The 21938-nt window shown below is 36.0% G+C and overlaps 1 protein-coding gene across 2 annotated transcripts in view; it reads right to left on the reverse strand.

Moving 5' to 3' along the window:
• Positions 1–287: 287 nt before the first annotated feature.
• Positions 288–21938, reverse strand: part of PARM1 (prostate androgen-regulated mucin-like protein 1) — a 59962-nt gene continuing 38311 nt past the window's right edge. Inside the window, exons 2-4 of one of the 2 annotated variants that reach the window (XM_058183280.1) lie at positions 8622–9287; positions 4879–4957; positions 288–2356 (exon numbers count right to left, since the gene is read on the reverse strand). In XM_058183280.1, the coding sequence (XP_058039263.1) occupies positions 2272–2356; positions 4879–4957; positions 8622–9287 (830 nt within the window). In that variant the 3' untranslated portion in view covers positions 288–2271. The remainder of the gene's footprint in view (positions 2357–4878; positions 4958–8621; positions 9288–21938) is intronic. The other variant, XM_058183279.1, reaches the window with a different exon arrangement.

Here is a 21938-nt window from a genome sequence, read left to right on the forward strand (position 1 = left end):
CTACATCTTGCATTTATTTTTGTATCTGACTTCTGAACATTTGCCAACAAAGACCTTTGGCAGTTTGCTTAATTGGACCAAGGTTTGCGATAGGACTGAGGAATTTGTGTTGGGAGAAATTTGCTTTAATTTAGTTGAACTATGCTGGGAATGAAGTAATTCTCAGCTGTTTGAATAAAGTTTGTTTGTATTTTCACTGACTGAGTTTTCTACTACCTACTTGGGCCTGGGTCACAACCACCATGTTGAATACCAACATAAATCTGCAACTGTACATTGTATTTTATTTAATCAGCTTTAATGGTAAAATAGTAAGAAAAAGCAGTCTTTAAAAACTGAATAATGACAAAATTGAAGACAGCTGACATTTTAGATAACAGCACAAAGCATGTACATAGAATGTCATGCAACCAAATGATTTGTAAAACATTAAACAGAGCATGGTGATAAAATATAAAAGTAAACATTATGAATGCTGAGAAAATGTCAATTTTAAAATATTGTTATGCTGCTTAAATAACTATATCTCAAATATGTATATTACATTATATTATGTAATAATTAGAGCATGAAAAGACACAAAAACATCTTAAATTATCCTAAAATTGTTCATACTTCTAACTTTATTATATATAAAACAGATATGTTGAAAAATAGGAGAGAGAAAAAATCATAGAAATTCACAATCAAACCATTTTTATTTACCCAAACTGGTAGCATATAAATTGGCAAAGGAAAATAATAGTAGCTGTTATCTAAAGCAATGGATAATGTAAAGATTAAAATCTTGAAGGGAAAACCTTGTAATGGTTTCATCTGATTAATTTCTTAATTAAAGTTTTAAAATTTGACATTCATAGATGCAGTACATCTGCAGATGTACTGTACATGTAGGTCATGAGATGTGGACAAACTGTTTTTCAAGAAGTATTTATTATCTGCTTAAAATGTGATTCATATTTACTAGAGAGGGGAATGATCACCACCTAAATTGGTGGTTTTAAAACTGATTACATAATTAGATGGAAAATCTAAACAATCTCAAACATTCAAGGGCAGTCTTCTATAGTTGCAGATGAGATTTAAAGAGACTGTTATCTGTTGAAAATTTACCTGTACATTATTCTTATAGTATGGCATCTGGATTTTAAGGATGCTACTTGTTTGGAGGGTTTTCAGATGTAACTTGAAATATAGTTGTGCCTAACTTTGTGAAGTGGAGTCTGTTTGTCCAATCCTTTTTTAGGTATTTATGTTTAGAGAAGTTAAGAAAACATTTAAGAGATTCCACTTGTCTGTAATTCCCCACCCACTCTCCACCCCCAATTTATTAGCAAGAAACTGCTGGGAAATTTAATTTAAAGAGTGAAGTATCATTGATATTCCAATATTGACATCTATTTTTCTTTTTTCATCCAGCTGATGAATTGTGATAGAAGTGATGAACTAAATCAAGGTCAGTAGTGGCCTGGATATTAATATATTAATACTGAACCCAGAAAATATGGAATAGTTAATACTTGGTACAAATCAAAGAGGTAATATTTTATTTTTTGAAATAATCTCATTCTTTACATATGAAATCTACTAGTTTTGGTGGGGAAGAATTATTAATTTCATTCCTTAAATATATCTGTGTGTTTATCAGTGTACCAATAGCTGTTGCCTCTATTAAAGAGCACTAAGGGTTTGTTGAATTGGTGTGATAGAAGAGGGAAGCAATTGACATGGTACTGCCATTTATAGCAACTACTTAACAAAGCAGTTAACAAAAACTCAGTGAAATATAAGATAGTACTATATTCAACCGAATGTTAATAAGAACACTCTTCTTACAACAACAGCCTGGTGAAGCAAATAAACAAGAACAAGAGTTGGTATTAATCTTTTGAGCAATTTTTACCTTAAAGGTTTGCTAATGGACAGCTAAAAAGGCCATACTGTTTCTTCATGCCAAATTTGCCACTAAAGGTTCATCTGTCCTAAGCTGCTAAAACTTCAGTTTTATCAGAGTATTCTACATAACTTCATCTTTTTCCAGCAACTGTACCAACTTATTAAATAAGACTTGAGTTATTTATTATAAGCATCACTTGAATCGGATTCACATTATAGAGTTTGACTTCTATTAAACTTCAAAGATTCAATGGAAAAACAGCAAAAGGAATAAAATACAGAATTGCATGTCAAAAGTTACTGGAACATAGTGCTTTTGGTGAATTAGGTGCGTCATGAAACAAGAACAGCTTTGGCATGGCTGATATTCCTAGATTAGGAATCATCATAAAGTGGATTGTTGTAGTTTCCCCAGGATCCATAATCATGATCATCGAAAAGTCTGCCATATGAAGAATGCCTATGAATGAAAAAGAAACAGTATCTTACTCTAGTTAGCCATCTTTTTCACTGTGCCTTCATCACAGAAGTTTCTCATTATCATATGCAGAGCAAAACAGAAATTAATCAACATCCTAGTACATGAGGGCTGACATGATATTGTCGCCAATACGGAAACTTGGTGCGATGAAACCCATAAATGGAATATACAGCTAGATGGATTTAAATTATTTAAAAAACCAAGACCTAATAAAGGAGGAAGTGGAGTTGCATTTATAAAAGAAATAACTACATATCTACAGAAATACAGCAGAACAGTATTGGAAACCATCTTGAACACATTTGGGACAATATAAAAGAAAAAAAGAATGATATTGTTGTAGGTGTATACTGTAGGTAGGCCACCCAACCAAACAGAGGAGATAGATGAACTTTTTGCTAATAAATTAACTAAGATATGTAGGAAGTACATCATGATAGTAAGGGAGGACTTTACCTACCCTGATATCAATTGGGAAACAAACTCTGTAGCTAGTGGAAGATCAAATAGATTCCTGACAAACTGAGCAGAAAACCTGTCTCCCAAAAGGTAGAGGAGGAAACTAAAAGTTCAGCTGTATTGGACTTAATTCTCACTAATAGAGGTGAAATGGTAGAAGATGTTGAAGTTACAGGCACCTTGGAGGTTGGTGGGTAGTGATCATGCAACACTGGAATTCAACATTATGCAAGCACAAGCAATAGAACAAAGTCAAACTATAGACTCTGATTTCAATAAACCTAGAGAGACCTTGAAGATGATTCCATGGATAAGAATCCTCAAAGGGAAAACAACCCAAGGAGCTTAAGAAAATTTGAAAAGTGAGATTATAAAGGCCCTGTCTAGCACAATTCCAGTGATGAAGAAAAATAAGAGATCTCAAAAGAAAGCAGCATGGCTGCACAAAGAACTCTCTATAAAATGGAAGACAAAAAGGACAAGTATGAAAAGTGATTAGGCGGGCACATAACTAAGGCAGAATATCAGCACATGGCCTGAACCTGCAAAGATGAAGTCAGGAGAGCTAAGGTTCAAATGAACTAAGGGTTGCAACAAAAGTCAAAAATAACAAAAAAGCTTTCAACATGTTAAAAGCAAGAAAAAAAGTCAAGGAAATGATTGATCCATTAATGGGAGAAAATGGCAAGAAGGTGATGAGAAGCAAGGAGAAAGCCGAACTGCTTAACTCATTGTCTGAATCTCTCTTTACGTTAAAAGAAAAAAACAGTCCAATCTATCAAAAAGAAATACTGTAAAATGCAGATTAGGAATGTAAGTCAAAATAAGCAAGAAAATGGTAAAAAATAGTTGCGGATGTCCCAACTTTGAAGGTTTTTAAGAAGAGATTGGACAACTATTTGTTTGAAGTGGTATAGATTTCCTGCTCGAGCAGGGGATTGGATTGGAAGGCCTTCAAAATCCCTTCCAATTCTGTTATTCGGTTTTTTCCTGCTATACTTCTGGAAAATAAACCCCTCTGTCCACCTGTCCTTGAGTCATTCAGCTGCCAGGTTAATGAGACATAGTAGTTTCATTCTTCAAAATCGTTTGGAGAATCAACATTGTTAATAGGAACACCCCTCTTCTTAGTTCAGTACTTATTTCAATCATGAAGTTATCATCCTGTCAATTTTAGGAATAGGTTCAGGAAAACCATCAGCAATAGAGAATTCTACCTTGCTTAGCAGCAACAGCAACAGTTACTCTTTAGCTTCCCGGAAAAGAATGACAGACCAAAATCCATATAATAAATATAATCAACTATGGTAGTTTAGAGAAAAAGACAAAGGTTGAAGGATCAAGATTGCGATTATGGCATTTGGGGAGGGGGAAGCATTAATCACTGCTTCCCTTATCAATCTCCCTATCAACAGCAGCATTTTGTTTCAGATGGAAAGTTTATACTTGCACAGAGAAGAAGATGGATACTCAAATAGGAAGAAGAAAAAGAGAAAGGGAGAAAGAAGAAGAGAGAGAGAGAGAGAGAGAGAAAGAGAAGGAAGGAACGAAGGAACGAACGAAGGAGAAGATGGGAAGGCAGAAACTTTTGTGGTTGTGGAGGGAAGATCATCACAATATCACAATTTTGGTTGTAGAAAAATATCATAGGTAACAAGAGATAATAGAACAGAGACAGAAGAAAATGCCAGGAGTGCAACAGGAGAAAGACGAGGAGTGTAAAAACCTGCAGATAAGCAGACAACAGAGGTTTAGCTTCAAATGGTGCAGCAAATGAGAGACAGAAGGGGAAGCCTAAGAACCATCGGGAGGAATAATGTAAATGCAGAACAATGAAGGATTTAATGCAAGAAACAGTTAATATGTGGCAATGTACAAATGAATGATGTCTTGTAGTTATTTAAACTGTATACAGAATGAGAGAAAATCAGCAATGGTCTATGACATGGGGGGGGGGGCACCCACTTTCAGTTCTAAAAACCATCTTAATCTTCCAAACAAATGATTGCTTCTCTTCTGAATAAGAGTTTGCCAAATCTTACCTGATTTTTAAAAATGCAGCTATGCCAAATACCAATAGAACCACAGCAATTACCGTTATAGTAATAGCTGCAATGCTTCCTGCATAGGAAAAAAGAATGCATAAATTGGTTGGATGACTAGTTATCATTTCAAAGTATTCTTTGGATTCATATCAATGTGTGCACAATGTGCACAATGTGTTCTGGAGTAAAAAACTTAGCAATGCAAAACTAGTTTTTAGGTTTACAGTGAGACAAAAATTACCTGGAAAATGTGTAATCTACAACTCTTTACATCACCATACTGTAAATACATTCTTTGCATACTTTCTTATTGTCTCACATTCCCACCCCCCACCCTGTTTTTTGGCTTGTCCAGCAAGCCTCCTGGAAGAGGAAAAGGACTTCAATAATGTAGTACAATCATCGCAAATTGCACATACATAATTTAGTAAAAGCTGCTCCCATAGATCAGTACTGTTATGCACATACTAAAAATGGCAGAGTGAAGCCAAGGCTCCTTGCCTTAAGCCATGAAATGACTTCACTGTGGCAAGATATGATCTATACACTTTTCAATCTCAAATTCATATTCTTAATTGGTTGCTAAACACCTTTCTAGCTTCTAAATTAGATTATCAGAAAAGAAGAAAAAGAATTTCAGAAAGCAGGTAGTGAATGATCCTCTGGAGTCCTGAAAATTTTTAATGTCTTCTTAGTTGCTTGCCAAGTTTGAAGAAAAATCCTCAACTTCCATACTTGGTGCTTTCCATTTCATTGGTACTTGACACATAAACGTATCTTTTAAAAGGTTGTACTTGTTAGTTATTCTCCTTGGAGTTATTTCACATATGTAAACAAGTGGGGAGGGGAGGGAGTAATTTCTTGACAAAAGTAGCATCCTAGAATTTCTGTGGATCCTTGTCAGAACTAAAAGGGTTTCTTGCTTTGCATTTTCCTAATCTAACAAGAAAGGACTCTTTGAAACCATTTAAATCAGTTAAAGAATAACTCTGAACCAGGTTTTATAAATGCTAAACAATAGGCATAAGAAAAGCCCTTCTAAATCACATTTCCAGCTTTTTTGAGTTAAGATTTAGTTTGATTACTGAACTGAATATCTTTTGTCTTAATTCAGAAAAAGCCTAGTAGTATCTTTGCCAACCAACACATGTTATCAAAGGTACAATATTTTGTGTTATCTTCATCATATGCAATAGTAACTAGATATGTAGGGTTTAAATTGGGATGATGTACAGGAGGGAGAAGAAAAGGGGAAGACAAAAAAATTACATATGAAGCAAATTATAAACGCCTTAGGAATTAACAATGGTAATATGTTAAACCAGGGGTGAAATCTAATTTTTTTGCTACTGGTTCTGTGGGCGTGGCTTGGTGGGGGGTTCATGTGACTGGGTGGGCGTGGCTATGTGATTGGGGGATCAAACAACAGAAACTCACTAGCAATGTCCTGCTGGAGCAGGGTTGGACTAGTTGACCTCCAGGTCCCTTCCAGCCCTGGATTATCCTCTGAAGCTGTGTCTAGTGCCAGGTTCCTTCCTCTCTTCCTTCCTTTCTTGCCTCCTTTCTTTCTCTCTCTCTCTCAAAAACGAACCCCCCCACATACATCCCGTTTTCCCTTCCAGCAGGCTTGCTAGGCAAGTCAAAAAACGGGGTGGGGGGTGGGTGGGAAATCCGTTTCCTCTTCCAGGAGGCTTGCTGGACAAGCCAAAAAACGGGGTGGGGGGTGGGGGTGGGAAGTCCATTTCCTCTTCCAGGAGGCTTACTGGACAAGCCAAAAAACGGGGTGGGGGAGAGTCCGTTTTTCCTCCCAGCAGGCTTCAGGGAAATTTCAGGGAAGACTGCTGGGAAGAAAACGGACCCCCATTTTTTGGCTAGCACATAGCTGAGCTGCACAATCATTAAAGGCTTTTTTTTTTTAACTTTTAAAGCATTTTTTCTTTGGCTGAAAAAATGCTTTATATATATATATATGCTGTCTTGATGTTGTTAGAAAATCAAGGAGTATATGAAATCCCATGCACTGCCTGCCTCACCACATACATTGGACAAACCAACAGAAGAATAAGTGCACGCATTGAAGAACACAAGAACTCAGTCAAAAAAGAGGAACCAACTTCTTCCCTGGTCCAACACCTTAAAGCCACAGGACACGATATTGACTTTAAAAAGACCAGAACTATCACCAAAACTGAACACTTTAACAACAGAATAATCAGAGAAGCCATCGAGATAGAAAAACGCCCACACAGCATGAACAAACGAGATGATACCTCCTGCCTACCAGCCATTTGGAAACCCGCCCTTATTGACAAACGAGTCCCTAACACGAGGAATGACACCAGACCCACACTCACGAGGTCCACACAGGATGTCACCACCACACATCCACCCAGAAAGCAGACCCAAACCCACACTGATCAGGAAGCACGACCAAGGACCAGAAGCCAGACCGCAGCTGCAACATTAGCCATTTCAAACCCCTCCAATCCATACATACAGCAGACAGACACCCACTATGAAGATGTAGCATGACCACAAACACGAAGCCAAACAACAGCAATGCAGCTCACCAGCTCAAATCCCCCTACAACTCAGACTAATCTGAGCACAACCAAGCCCCCACTCAAACATGACACACCCCCATCCAATCAGAGCACAAAAAAAACCCCATCCAATCAGAGCACAGCCAAGCTCCCACCCAATCAGTTCAAACCCCCACTAGCAGTTAAAAAGGAAGAAACAGCTGCAATCACACATTGCTCCCAGAAGCACGAAGCTGAAGCCTGAAGATGACGAATGAGACTTCGCTGAAACGTCGCCAGGACACTTCCAATTTTACGCGGGAGAAAAACCGAATAACCAAAGACCTACATACAAACACCCGCGAAAACCTCAGAAAACAAATATATATATATATATAAAACCCTCTGATGATCGCGCGGCTGAGCTGGGCATGGGTGGGGGCAGGGATTATTGCTACCGGTTCTCCGAACCACCCACTGCCATCGCTACCGGATCGCGCGATCCAGTCCGATCCAGGAGCATTTCATCCATGTGTTAAACACCTATTGTATTTCTTTTTCTAGCATCATCTACAATCTTTTTATGAATTTTTATGAATTTCTTGCTCAATAGAGCTGATACTTTTTTCCCACAAGTTTGACTACTTTGAGATCTAAAATAGCGCATCCTGGAAACCTGAAATTTGCTGGTATTTATTGCTCACTAATTTGAAAGTCTCTCTTTTATAAAATAAAGTAGGACATTAAAAATATTTTAAAATGGACATGCTTTTAAATCCCTTTTCATACATAACTGACCATGTTGAACAACCAAAAAAGCTCTCCTCTTTTAAACCCAACTGGCTTTATTTTGGGATTAAGGGGTTTCTATAATATGCAATTTAAAAAGCCATTGCATTTTCAAAAGACTGATTATTCATTATGCTTCCAAATGTAGTCGATGAGTGAGTGGTTTCTATGTTGCTATTTTATTTTTCTTTCGTTTGTGAGCTACCCAAGGTTACATTGCATAAGATGGGAGGCTATATAAATTTATAAATAAATAAAATATGAATAATAAACAGATCTTTATTTTAAAATATTTTACTAGAAAGAGAAATTCTTTCTCATTGACAAGTAATGGAGAGAAAAGAAGACATAATATAATAATATTGTATTATTAGGTATTATATTATATATCAGGTATTATATTATAGGTAGTTAACTATATTGGCTCACCTGAACTCAAAGCCTGCTGAACCTCTTGCATGGTTACCTCTGAGGAGAGTGTGGCACTGCCAGTAGGAATGGTCTCAACAGTTGCTTTACTTGCTGAAGTCCCTTGTGAATATGTAAACGTTCCCACAGAGCTTGATGAGGTGAGTGGATTAGTAGTAACTCCAGATGTGATGCCTTCAACAGTGTGTTTCTTGGAGGTCACAGGTACTGTGGACACTTCTGTACTTGATAATTTAGTAACCCAAGAGCTGGTGTAATTCTCAGGAGCAAATGAACTGCTGCTGATGGATGATACACTCACAATACCTGAAGTGGTGGTGGGTGCAGGGGAAATGTTAGTTGTTGCTGAGCTAGGAACTGGCATCACTGAGGTTGGAATGTGTTCTGGGCTTTGTGTTCCAGTGCTTGGTTTTGATAACAAATTAGTTGTTGATACAGTCATCACTGATGTACTTGATGTTTCATTAGGTGTAGACAATGAGATTGTATCATTTTCAACAGGTGTCAGTGTAGTTATAAAGGAAAGAGTAACAGGACTTGTAACTGTTTCTGCAATATTTGTTGATAAACTGCTGTTGAGTTTAAGGGTCTGATTGATTAATTCTGTTTTTAAAATGTTTGAGATGATAGATGTATTCACTGAGGAGATGGAGTAGATATTTAGTCCTGCATAAATGAATATGAACATTTATATTAGTAGTCTCCAAGACAACAGATTTATTTGCATCATTCTCTTTTAGATATCTGAATTAATACAGGTACGATTATTAGTGGGGTGGCATGGTGGCTCAACGGTTAAGAAACTGGGCTTACCATCTGGAAAGCCAGCAGCCCAGTTGAAACCTGAGCTATATGAGGACAGGAATGGGTTCCTGTCCTCACCCCAGCTCCTGCCAACCTAGCAGTTCAACAGTATGCATATGCAAGTAGATAAATAGATACCATTTCTATGAGAAGATCACAGCACTGTGACATCATGCTAGTCACATGACCATGGATCAATGGCCTTGAAACAGAGATGAGCACCACCCCCTATAGTTGGCAATGACTAGTGGAATAAAATCCGCAAGGACTCCTTTACCTTTTCTTACCATAATAGTATATTATAGCTATTTTAAATGGCTATTTATTTTGCTTGCCTTGATTTATTTTCAGTAAGTTAATTATCATTATCCAATCCTGAAGATAAACTTAGGACAGAAAAAAACTCTTAAATAAAACAAAATAGAAGTCGCTATTTAGTCCTGTGGAAAAATGAAAAAAACAGTACTTTAATAAATTATTCAGATGAGAACTACCTTTTCATGTTAGTATTTACACTCATCAAAATAGGGGTTCAAAAATACTGAATACTGGATAAATACTCTTATCAATATTACTCAGTGAAATGGGTGCATTCGAATGAAAAGCAGACCTGCAAACTTATGAACAATGTAGAACAAATATTTCTCTAATTGGCATTAGAAGACAATTAGAATTTCTCCAAATTCCTTAAAACACTAGCAAACTAGAAAATATGATTTACTGCCAATAGCAACAATTCAATTTCTGTTCCTTTTAAGCTTCTTTAGTGATAAGTTTTTTTTAATAGTAACATGACTTGTCTGTTGCTGGCAGCAATGCCTCCAGGTCCCACTATCTGCTGTAAGATCCCTGCCCTATTGAGCCTGAGAGTCATCTTCTCTCTACAATTTACAATCCCAATTGAGCCCAAAATTTATGTTGTTAAGTGAGAATTTGTTAAGTGAGTTCTGCCCCATTTTATGACATTTTGTGCCACAGTTGTTAAGTCAGGGGTAGTCAACCTTTTTATACCTACCACCCACTCTTGTATCTCTGTTAGTAGTAAAATTTTCTAACCCCCCACCGGTTCCACAGTAATGCGCTGTGTATCGTCATCTGCACATGCCTCTCGGGCATCATGGATTGGGTTGGGGGGGCACTGGCTACCAGCTCTGCTTATCTGTTACAGATGGGTGGTGTAGGGAGAGATGCGCGAGCTATTCTGGGATGAGGCTCTTTTGTTTGTGGTCAAACTATAGTGCCATTTAGTTTCACTTACGTAACATGAACTAAACTTATGCGCGGGTGATACAAATAGTATATTTTCAGAAATTTAAATTGTCATGGGGAATTTTATGAAAACCTAATGAAATTTTTTTAAAATTATGGTATGAAATTTTTTAAAAAGTCAATTAAATTTAAAAAAAGGAAAGTGCTTCAGTATCGGACAAAACCCCTACTACCCACCATGAAAGCTGGAACGCCCACTAGTGGACAGTAGGGACCAGGTTGACTACCACTGTGTTAAGTGAATCACTGAAGTTGATAAATTAGTAATTTGGTTGTTAAGTGAATCTGGCTTCCCCATCCCCATTGACTGCTTGTCAGAAGGTTGTAAAAAGTAATCACATGACCCTGACATGTAGCAACGGTCATAAGTATGAACCAGTTGTCAACCATCTGAATTTTGATCACATGATCATGGAGATGCTGCAAATGTTGTAGCTGTGAAAAACAGTCATAAATCACTTTTTCTGTGCCATTGTAACTTTGAACAATCACTAAATGAATTGTTGTAAGTAGAGGACTACCTATATATAAAACATCCCTATTAAATATTGGAGATTATCATCAAAGCATTAACCATATATTTAGCATTTTCTCCCCCCAATTAAAAACAGAATTCACTTTCTAGGACATTCTGGTAGGCTTTAATTCCCGTAGATGCAAAACTAAGAGAATGTGAGCAGTGAGAAAGGACTATGAAATTTAAGGAGTAAATGAATCAGAGATGTTCTACCAGATGGTTATTGGAAGACCCAGAATTCATGGAAAAAAATAAACAGCATCACATGTTTACATCATTCAGGCAGACTTTACCACTGCATTTTTCTCAGTGAAAAAGGTACATCTCTTTTTTTAGTAAAAAATCCAGAATGGTTTCAATACTGGGGATGGGTATTTGTAGGGAGAAGAAGATGGAGAAATCGTTCAGAAACTGATATAAAAGCAAAATGCTTAAAGCATGCCCTCTGGATTTGGTTTCCATCCACATCTGAAATATCCCCAATCTGCTGGGTTTTGCATCTGTAAAATGAGTAGATGGTGTTGATCTAAAATGGTATGGCAAAATCTTTGGAATATGTGATTTGTTTTACATTTGAGACAAACCCCTATTTCATATGAACTTCTTATGCTTTCTCATTTTCAGGCTGCCTTGTGTACCCATAGCCCCATGAGTTGCTGTTTTGCATCTCTGCCAGCTTCAGCATTTCTATCTAGAGAGTGAAGTCAACTTCAGTCTGACTTTGCAATTTGATTGCACTACTACACTTGACCTAATTGTGGTTTATTCCTCTTTTGATCTTGCCCCCTTAAACTTCCGCATTACACAAATTGTTTTTTTAATTTTTTTAAAAAAAGCATGCATGTCATAAGCTCACCTTCAGCCACTTGATTAAAACTAAACAAAACATAAAACCAAACGTGAAGATCTACTACAGGATTGAAAGAGAAACTGCATGAACTCACTGGTTCCATTTTCATGGGCTTTTTTCACTCTGCTTAATTGTTACTTTATAAACTTTATAAATCAGAAAAAAGTGTAAACAAAGGAAAGTAAAAGGATATGGAAGGGAAAAGAGACAAAATACAGATAGTGAAAAACATTTTAATTGTTACAAAATCTAAGGTATCATAAAACTACCTTCCAATATATAGTAACTTATATTATTGTTAATTATTCTATTTTTCGAACAAAACCCAAGAGCACCTCCTTAATTTTCAAACTGATTCACTCAATATAGTTCAATTAAATATATTATAAATTATATCTCACTTAAAACTATGAACTACTCAAGAACTAAAATTAAAAATATAAAGTCTACATGTAACCCATTTGCCACTGCAATCATGGATGCAGTACAAATACAGTTACAAGATAGTCCATAATAGTTTCAAGTTAGAATTAAAATCTATGTTAAAATTTCTTTTTAAATACAAAATTATTCTAGACATTGAAGTATATTCTCACAATTATCAATAATTATCAACAATAATCATTTTCAAGGAAGGAATCAAAAATTCTTTTCAGTAAAAGAATGCAAAATCCTTGCAGCCATTAATGAATATCCTAATCTAGTTGAATATATTTTAAAACAATACAAGATTTCATGAAATTCTATAAAATATATATATTGTACAATGTTCAGTTTAATTACAACACTCAAATTCTGTTCCATTCTACTATGAGTAATTTTCCAGAATTCTTTGATTGTATACCATTGGGACTACATATGATGAAAGACACAAAAACAATCCAATCTATTCATTACATTTCAAAACTAGGAAAGGCATTGGTCATTTTAACAATAAAAGCTGCAATAATATGCCAATATTTTTCCTTGAAATCTCTACTGTTGTATGTAACTCTATTACTGTAGTCAAATTCTGCATCCAATTAATCATACAGTCTTTGACTTCTTCAGATCATGAATAATAGAATAACAGAGTTGGAAGGGACCTTGGAGGTCTTCTAGTCCAACTCCCTGTTCAAGTAGAAGACCTTATACAGACAAATGGCTCTCCAATCTCTTCTTGAAAACTTCCAGCGAACAACTTCTAATCATGTTCCACTGATTAGTTGTTTCATTCTTTGGAAATTTACTCTTAGTTTTAAGTTGGATATTTCTTGGGTAAGTTTCCATCTGTTATTTCTTCTCTCACCTTCAGGTGCTTTGTAGAATAAGTCATCCTCTTCCACCCTCTTCTTTGTGAGGGATCTCAAATATTTGGAAGATTGCTGTCATCCCCACTCCTTTCCCTCATTAGACACTCCCACTTCCTATACACTTCCTACCGTATATTTTAGCCTGCAGCCCTCTAATCACTTTTGTTGCTCATCTCTGGACTTAATACCTTTTTTTCTACCATGGTGACAAAAGTTGAACGCAGGATTCAAAGTGTGGTCTTACAAAAGCAGCATATAGCAGAACTAATACTTCAGGTAATCTTAATAGTTTTACTAATCAATTAGGTCAAATGCTTTCCCTTAGCATACTTAAGGTTTGGAAGTCAATGGCTACTAGCCATAAGTGGTTACCCTCAAGTTCAGCATTTTAAGCTTCTTTAGCTCAGGTATAGGGAACACAAGCACAAGAGTTTTGTTGCACTCGAGAGGCTTGGCCAGCATCACGATGGAACAGTTGCAAGCCCAAAAACTCCAGGATAAGCACCGATATCCACCTTGAAATGGAGGTCCGTTTAGGACCATAGCTGCCCGTAGAGGCAGCGAAGAATGAGGGAGCTGCTAGAGCGAACAGGGAAGTTGCAAATTCCCTGTAGCTCCGGCTTTTTCCCCTCAATCCAGTGAGGAGGAATTGGAGCTGCCATCAGCTGCTCCAAAGTCAGGACGACCACAAGAACGGGCAGGAGGTGAAGCATAAAATCTGATCAGGATATTGAAGCCGGGTGAATTGATACCAGCTCACAAAGAGGCATTTTTGAGGAAATAAGCACAAGCTTAAAAGAAACATTGAAATAGTAGCTAACTTTAAGTGAAAGTGAAAACGGAAGGAAATAAGTTAAAAGATACCTGAATTCTGACAATGAGGGCTTGGAATTGAAGTTTAGAGCCCCAATTAAATAAAGGAAAATAAGTTCTTTTTTAATTAAACAATTGTTTGAGATTTTTGGAAGTTTTGATTGACTATTTAAGATATACATAAAAAAAGAAAAAAGAGAAAGGAGCCAAAGGAAATACTACATTGATTTTAATGGAATACCCTAAATCCCTCTATTTTCTGTAATTTGGGACTAAAAGAAATATAAAGAAATTATTAAAATGGGATAAGACTTGGAAAAAGGGAAACAAGTGGAGACAAAGGAAAGGTGTGGTCTAGTATCAAAGAAACAAAATGGACACTATGCTATTTGTGATTGTAAATTAAAGGACACCTAAAGGCAGAGGAAGAATATGAAAGAAAGAATTGTCTTTGTGATTCAAGATAATTTCAAGACATATGGATATATCTGTGTGATTGCAGGATATATTTAAGAAAGGATTTTGAATAAGAAAGCTGACCTTTATGATTTAAAACATCCAAGAACAAGAAGTAATTTGTAATTTAAGCACGACTGAAACAAAATGGACACTTTGTTATTTGTGAACTGCAACTGTATTAAAGAGTGACATCTAGAGGCAGAGAAGAAATACAAGAATGGAATTGTCTTCGTGATTTCAGGACCATTTCCAGGAAGATGGATATTTCAGTGTGATTGCATGACAGCTTTAAGAAAGGATCTTGGATGGCTGACCTCAGATTTAAATACATTAAAGAATTAAGCAAAGAATTTTTATATTTAAGCAAGAATATAAGTGATAATTATAGAATAACTATTAATGATGTTTTGGGGAATTGAAAAAAAATTATAAAAATAATGGGGAAAGAGGGAAATGAGTGTTAAGGAATCTATGTTAAGGAAATACGTTTTTTTCCCCTTTCTTTTTTAAGAATATGTAATGGAACTGAAACAATTTGTGATAAAACTTCCAAAGGAGTAGTTGAACACAATGATGGAAATTCTTTGAGAAATAAGAAGTACTTGCCCCTTTTAATCTTTATGTTTCTTATCAAGAATTGATTATATGGAAATTAACATATACTTAAAGATGTTACTTAGAGGCAGAGGAAGATGATAAGAAGGGAATGTCTCTGTGATCTCAGGACATCCCCAAGTAAGATGGATATGTCTGTGCGAGTGCAAGGCAGCTTTTAAGAAAGGTTTTTTTTTTAAATTAGACGGGTGACCTCTGATTTAAAAGCAGTATAGAACAAGTTGAGATTTGTGATATTTAAGAATTTAAGAGATAATTAATAGAATAATTACTAATGATGTCTTGGGGAAGAGAATTATGTTAAATATGAAATTGAAATTGAAATGATATGTAAGAGAAAATTAAGACTTTATGTTCATCTTCTTTGTTTCTCTTGGGTAACAATTGTCTTGATGAAATTAAAATGATTATTATATTTGGAATAAAGGAGGGTAGGGTAAAAAGGGGGTTAAAATATGGTGACTAGACTTGATTTAAATATTATTTCAGAATGGGAGGATGGAACAGATTTTTTGATAGATATGTGCAAATAATAATAATTTTAAGAGGGAGAAGAAAACATATTGGATATAATGCAATGGGAGGTGAAATTTGAAATATGTTCAATGATGTACCTGGCTGATATCCTGTTCAAAAATGATTTTCTATTTTTTAAAAAATAAAAAACTTTTTAAAAAAAAAAAAAGACTTCTGTTGCACTCATCTCCTGCCTAGGTTCCTGTGGGTCTTTACATGAACAAAAGTCTGGATTAGAAGTCCTTTGAATTGGTCCAGCATGGTTGGTCTTCTTCTGACAGGAACTTTATCTATGAAAAGAATTCAGCATTAAGTCTGATGAAACCTATATTTAACCATAACATAACATAATAACAGAGTTGGAAGGGACCTTGGAGGTCTTCTAGTCCAACCCCCTGCCCAGGCAGGAAACCCTACACCATTTCAGACAAATGGCTATCCAACATTTTCTTAAAAATTTCTAGTGTTGGTGCATTCACAACTTCTGCAGGCAAGTTGTTCCACTTACTGATTGTTCTAACTGTCAGGAAATTTCTCCTTAGTTCTAAGTTGCTTTTCTCCTTGATTAGTTTCCACCCATTGCTTCTTGTCCTGCCTTCAGGTGCTTTGGATAATAGCTTGACTCCCACTTCTTTGTGGCAGCCCCTGAGATATTGGAACACTACCATCATGTCTCCCCTAGTCCTTCTTTTCATTAAACTAGACATACCCAGTTCCTGCAACCGTTCTTCATATGTTTTAGCCTCCAGTCCCCTAATCATCTTTGTTGCTCTTCTCTGCACTCTTTCTAGAGTCTCAATATCTTTTTTACATTGTGGCGACCAAAACTGAATGCAGTATTCCAAGTGTGGCCTTACCAAGGCATTATAAAGTGGTATTAACATTTCATGTGATCTTGATTCTATCCCTCTGTTTATGCACAGAACTGTGCTGGCTTTTTTGGCAGCTGCTGCACACTGCTGGACACTGCTGGCTCATATCTAAATGGTTGTCCACTAGGACTCCAATATTCCTCTCACAACCCTTTCTAAACAAATGAACAGAAGGCACTAATAGGTTTGGTGGCCCTCAACTGAAATTCAAGCAGGAAGAAGAAGCAAGAGAAGATGACTGACTAGAAAAAAATCTATAATCTTAGGAATGCTGTGTTCAGCTTTATGGAGTGAAAACATCATCCCCTGAATAATTGCTAACTGTAAGAAAGACATTTTAACAGTGGCTGATTGCCCATAGTGAGTTCCTAACAAGTTTTCTTTCCAAGTGGATAACAGTACTGGACAGATAGTGATACTCTGGACCTGGACCAGCAGTTGTGACAATTCTTGGAGGAAGTTTGTCTACAAGCCTAAAAAAAGAAACTGGCATATCTTTATCACAAATACAATGGAAAACACACTTGAAGAAAAAGTATCATACTGAAAAAGCTGCTACACTTAATCTGACAAAAAAGGAGGAAGATTATTATATGAGAGGTTGTTCAATTATGGATTGTGACTTTCTGGAATACACCAAAAAATGGAATCACAAATATTGGTGGCACATAAAGATGGGGTTTGTCATCCCACATTCCTTGGCTGCAAAAAAAAAAAAAAACTGACATGGAAGCTGCTTAAAAAACGTATGAATTATACTATGGAGTGCCACAAAAATGTGTGCAGTTATGCTAATGAAAGTATGTATTAGGCCAACAAATGAAGCACAAACTCCTATAATAGGAGTTGACAAAGGAAATTATTTCGCATCACTGGAACACAGAATCATCATTTAGATCTCACAAAAGAAACCGCCTAAGGCAGTTATTTTAAGTCATGTGTGTACTGACAGTGTAACAGTGCAACAAATTTGTAACACTAGAAACAGTTTGATAATAGAATTGTCTGTGTGTGTGTACGTGTGTTTATGTAAATTCTCCTCTGGTTTTACAGGTGAAATAGGAGCAGGCTAGATCAGGATTTAGACTTCATGGCCTTTTCCAATTCTATGATTCTTTATATAACAGTTATGTTTGGATATTACTTAAAAATTCTGTCTTAATGATGAATAAACCTGAACATTTTAGTTTCTCTTGCCAGAAGAGGTGGCTGAAGAAATCAACATGACTTGGTCCCCTCTTAAGAAATTAGAGATATATGTCAAAATGTGTTCTCAAGTTATTAGGAGAGCAACAAGCAAACTAAAAAACCACATGACTCAAAAACTGTATGGACAATCTGTAGTACCAACATGCAGCCCTCAACTACATTTTGCAGGTCTTAAGATATCCATCAAACAACAAAGGAGAAACTTGTTTCCCAGTAATTGAGATGAAAACTAAATCACAACGTGAAGTCAACTATGTTTAAAATTGTGCATTTTAAGTTCTGAAACTTTCATATCACAATGAAAAAATAAAAATCCACATTCTATCCCTAGAATGAATTGTCTCTATGTGCACTGAGTGGTCCTTTTCTACTTTGTGGTTCCCAGGATCTTCAGAAATATCACGAGTGGCCCTAAGCTGCTGAGACTCAGAATGGAATTGGATATAAATTGAATCTAAATAAAGGACTTGTAAAAAGAAAGCCATGTTAATCTATGACAGCCAAAAAAAAAAAATCTTAATGGCACCCTTTCAGAATAACAAATTTTATTAAAAGGCTTAAGCTTTCAGGATCCTTTCCAAAAAACCATATATATTATTTGGATGATACCTTTTCTTGTGACTTTAGGTGGCTTACAATAAATCCTCAGTATTAAAAATCTCATTCCCATTTTACTTGTGCATGTTTTCAATGCAAAGTGTTCAATTTCCATATTTCTCTAAGCTCTAGGGAGCTGCTGATAGTTAATGTGAATAATACTTAATATACTTTGGTTTCTTTGTTGTTAAGCTTTAATGTCTTTGCCATGCTTCAGCTGCTTTTAAATGCCAAAACAGTAATTAAGAATGTTTCTGACTAGAGTTATTCTGAAACTGACATCTAAGAAGAAAATAAGCAGTGCCTACAATCAATCAGCCTTGCTTGCGGTTAGTTTTTTTTTAAAAAAAATATTTTTAAGGATGCTAATAAACATCCTTGTCTTTCTAACCTGCTTTCTAGATACCTTTCAAGTTGGCTAAAATTCAGTTTTAACATTTCTCTGTCTTAATTGCAAGAAAGTGTAATGTTTTGATCTGGAGTTTTATAATCAACTGCAACGTCCAGGTCAGATTACTTCTAGGTCATTTTTGACAAGGGAGACTTTGAAACTGTTGCAAGAGAAAAATAGCTTAATGCAACTGCAATTGCTTCTCATTTAGTAGAGTCTATATATGGTTTCTACTTTCACCCTGAGAAACAGAATAATAGAGTTGGAGATCTTCTAGTCCATCCCTCTGCTCAAGCAGAAGACCCCATACCATTTCAGACAAATGGTTGTCCAATCTCTTCTTAAAAGCCTCCAGTAATGGAACACCCACAACTTCTGGAGGCAACCCATTACACTGATTAACTATTCTAAATGTCATGAAATTTCTTCTTAATTCTAAGTTAGACCTCTCGTTGGTAAATTTCCCTGTTACTTCTTGTCTTGTTTTCTGGTGCTTTGGAGAATAGGTTGAGCCCCCTCTTCTTGTGACAGCTTCTCAAGTATTGGAATACTGCTATCATGTTACCCTAATTCTTTTCATTAGATTAGATGCACCCAATTCCTGCAACTGTTCTTCATGTTTTAGCCTCTAATCTTTTTTGTTGGTCTTCTTTGTATTCTTTCTAGTGTCTCAACATCTTTTTTTTTTATGTGGTGGCGCCCACAACTGGGTCTATTATTCCAAGGGTGTTTTACAGAGACATACATACATACATATATACATACATACATACAGCTCATCTTCTAGAACCTGCACTACATATCGGACATTAATACAATTAAACATGTCCAGAAATATTTCACAAGAAGAGTCCTCAACTTCTCTGCTTGCAACAAAATATCTTACGCCACCTGACTTGAAATTCTGGGCTTAGAAAACTTAGAACTAAGTCGCCTTCGGTATGGCCTAAGCATAGCTCATAAAATTATCTGCTACAATGTCCTATCTGTCAATGACTACTTCAGCTTCAACCACAACAATACATGAGCACACAATAGATACAAACTTAAAGTGAACTGCTCCAAACTCGATTGCAGAAAATATGACTTCAGCAACAGAGTGGTCAATGCCTGGAATACATTACCTGATTCTGTGGTTTCATCCCAAAAGCCCCCAAAATTTTAACCTTAGACTGGCTAATGTTAACCTCACCCCATTCCTAAGAGGTCTATAAGGGGCGTGGATAAGAGCACCAGCGTGCCTACCATCCCTGTCCTAATGTTTCTTCTATTTGTATCTATTTTATGTATCCAATTCATGTTTATACTTATTACCTAGTACATTCTTGACAAATAAATAAAACGAAAATTATAATGTGGTACTAACACTTCATGTGATCTTGATTCTATCCCTCTGTTAATCAACCTAGGACTGCATTGATTTTTTTGACGGTGCAGCACACTGAAGGCTCATAAATATAAGTGACTGTCTACCAGGACCCCAAGATCCCTTTCATAGTTACTGCTGTTTAGTCCAGCACCACCTATTCTATATCTGTGCAATTTTCTTACCTAAGAGTAAAACCTTACTTTTCTCATCACTAAATTTCATTTTGTTACATAGGGTCCATTTTGATAGATAGACACACCTGGCAATGTCATTCTTTTTTCCTTTTATAATGACCCAAATGCATTTAAGACAAGATCATTTTTCTGCTGTATTTATTTCTTATATATATAGTGCAATTCCATTTCCCCTTTTATTAGGCTCGTTTCTTCCCACCAAGTTTTAGTAATGGCAACAATGTTGTATCTGCCCCCATTTACAGAGAAAATAGATGAACTTCCTGCTAATCAATTAGCTAACGTGTGCAGATAAGGTGCACAGCAATAGTAAAGGGACAATCTTGAAACTGTAATGGGTATTAATTCATTTACAATGACTGGATTAAGATTTAATCTCTTTGAATGCTTGAAATGTTTCTTTCCAGATTCTTCTTTCATCTGGCTATAATTTGTTGTTTATGAGGCAACTGACTTGCCTGCTATCCATTGTTTGTGTCTGCATTCCTGAACCCCTAGCTTTCCATTGAAATATTTTTTTTTCTTAAAGCATTTGTTATTTAACACAGGGAAGACAATTCATACGTGTTTCAATGCAAACAGAAGAATAAATCATACAATGTAAAAGTATAAAATAATAGCATGACATGTAAGTCACTGATATAATACGAATAGATTAAGAGAGATTGTGCACAAATTTTCCAATCCCATTTTTGAATTATGGGGAAAAGCTGACGAAAGGATTTTTGCTGCCACGTGAAATGACATGAAACACTGAGTAAGAATTACTCTGACGTGCATTGGTTGTTTTCCCATGAAGGTTAAGCTTCCTAATATTTACTTCAACATTAAACTCAAGAGCCAAGCAGATTCTCCAGCCTGCACGTCAGGAAACACATGTGTCTGTCATTCGGGGACGGTTGCATAGGTATTCCATTTATATCTGAATCTGCTATCTGAACTTTATGAAAAATTGACATTGATAAGAGCACTCTTGAAATTTATAAGTCCTTTCCCTATGAAACCAATTCTGTCTGCTGTGAAACCTGGGTTCTCTCAGATAGTTTGCAGGGTAGAAAAAGAGGAAATTATACAGTGAAGAGATGAAAATGTAGAAAATATATAGAGAAAAAATTCTTTCTTGAGGCTTTTCTGATTAGATTTGCTGTTTCTTTGGTGTTTGATTTCATTTGTGTTCATGCCTCATTTCAGGGTTCAGTATGAAGATTTCAATCATTCACCAACATATTTGCTTCTGGGAAGTGTTGTGCAAATCAAAGTTAGAAAGATGGGAACAGAACGCTGTGATTCAAGCCCTGCCTCTTTTTGTATGTATACCACTGCATGCTAATCAGCTTGACATTAATACTTGTGAAGATCCAGGAAAAAATAATCAAGCAATAGATGTGCAGACATTTACAAACAAGCAAGGCTATTATTAGAAGCTAACATGAATGTTTCAAAAACAGACTATGCCAGAAAAACATTATTGTATTCTCTGACAAAGTGTGATGACCCAGGGCGAGGCACAGAAGCAACACAATCAGAGATCAGTTCTAACACCCCTTTAT

Source organism: Ahaetulla prasina, chromosome 4 (assembly GCF_028640845.1).
Source record: "Ahaetulla prasina isolate Xishuangbanna chromosome 4, ASM2864084v1, whole genome shotgun sequence".
NCBI classification, from domain to species: Eukaryota; Metazoa; Chordata; class Lepidosauria; order Squamata; family Colubridae; genus Ahaetulla; species Ahaetulla prasina.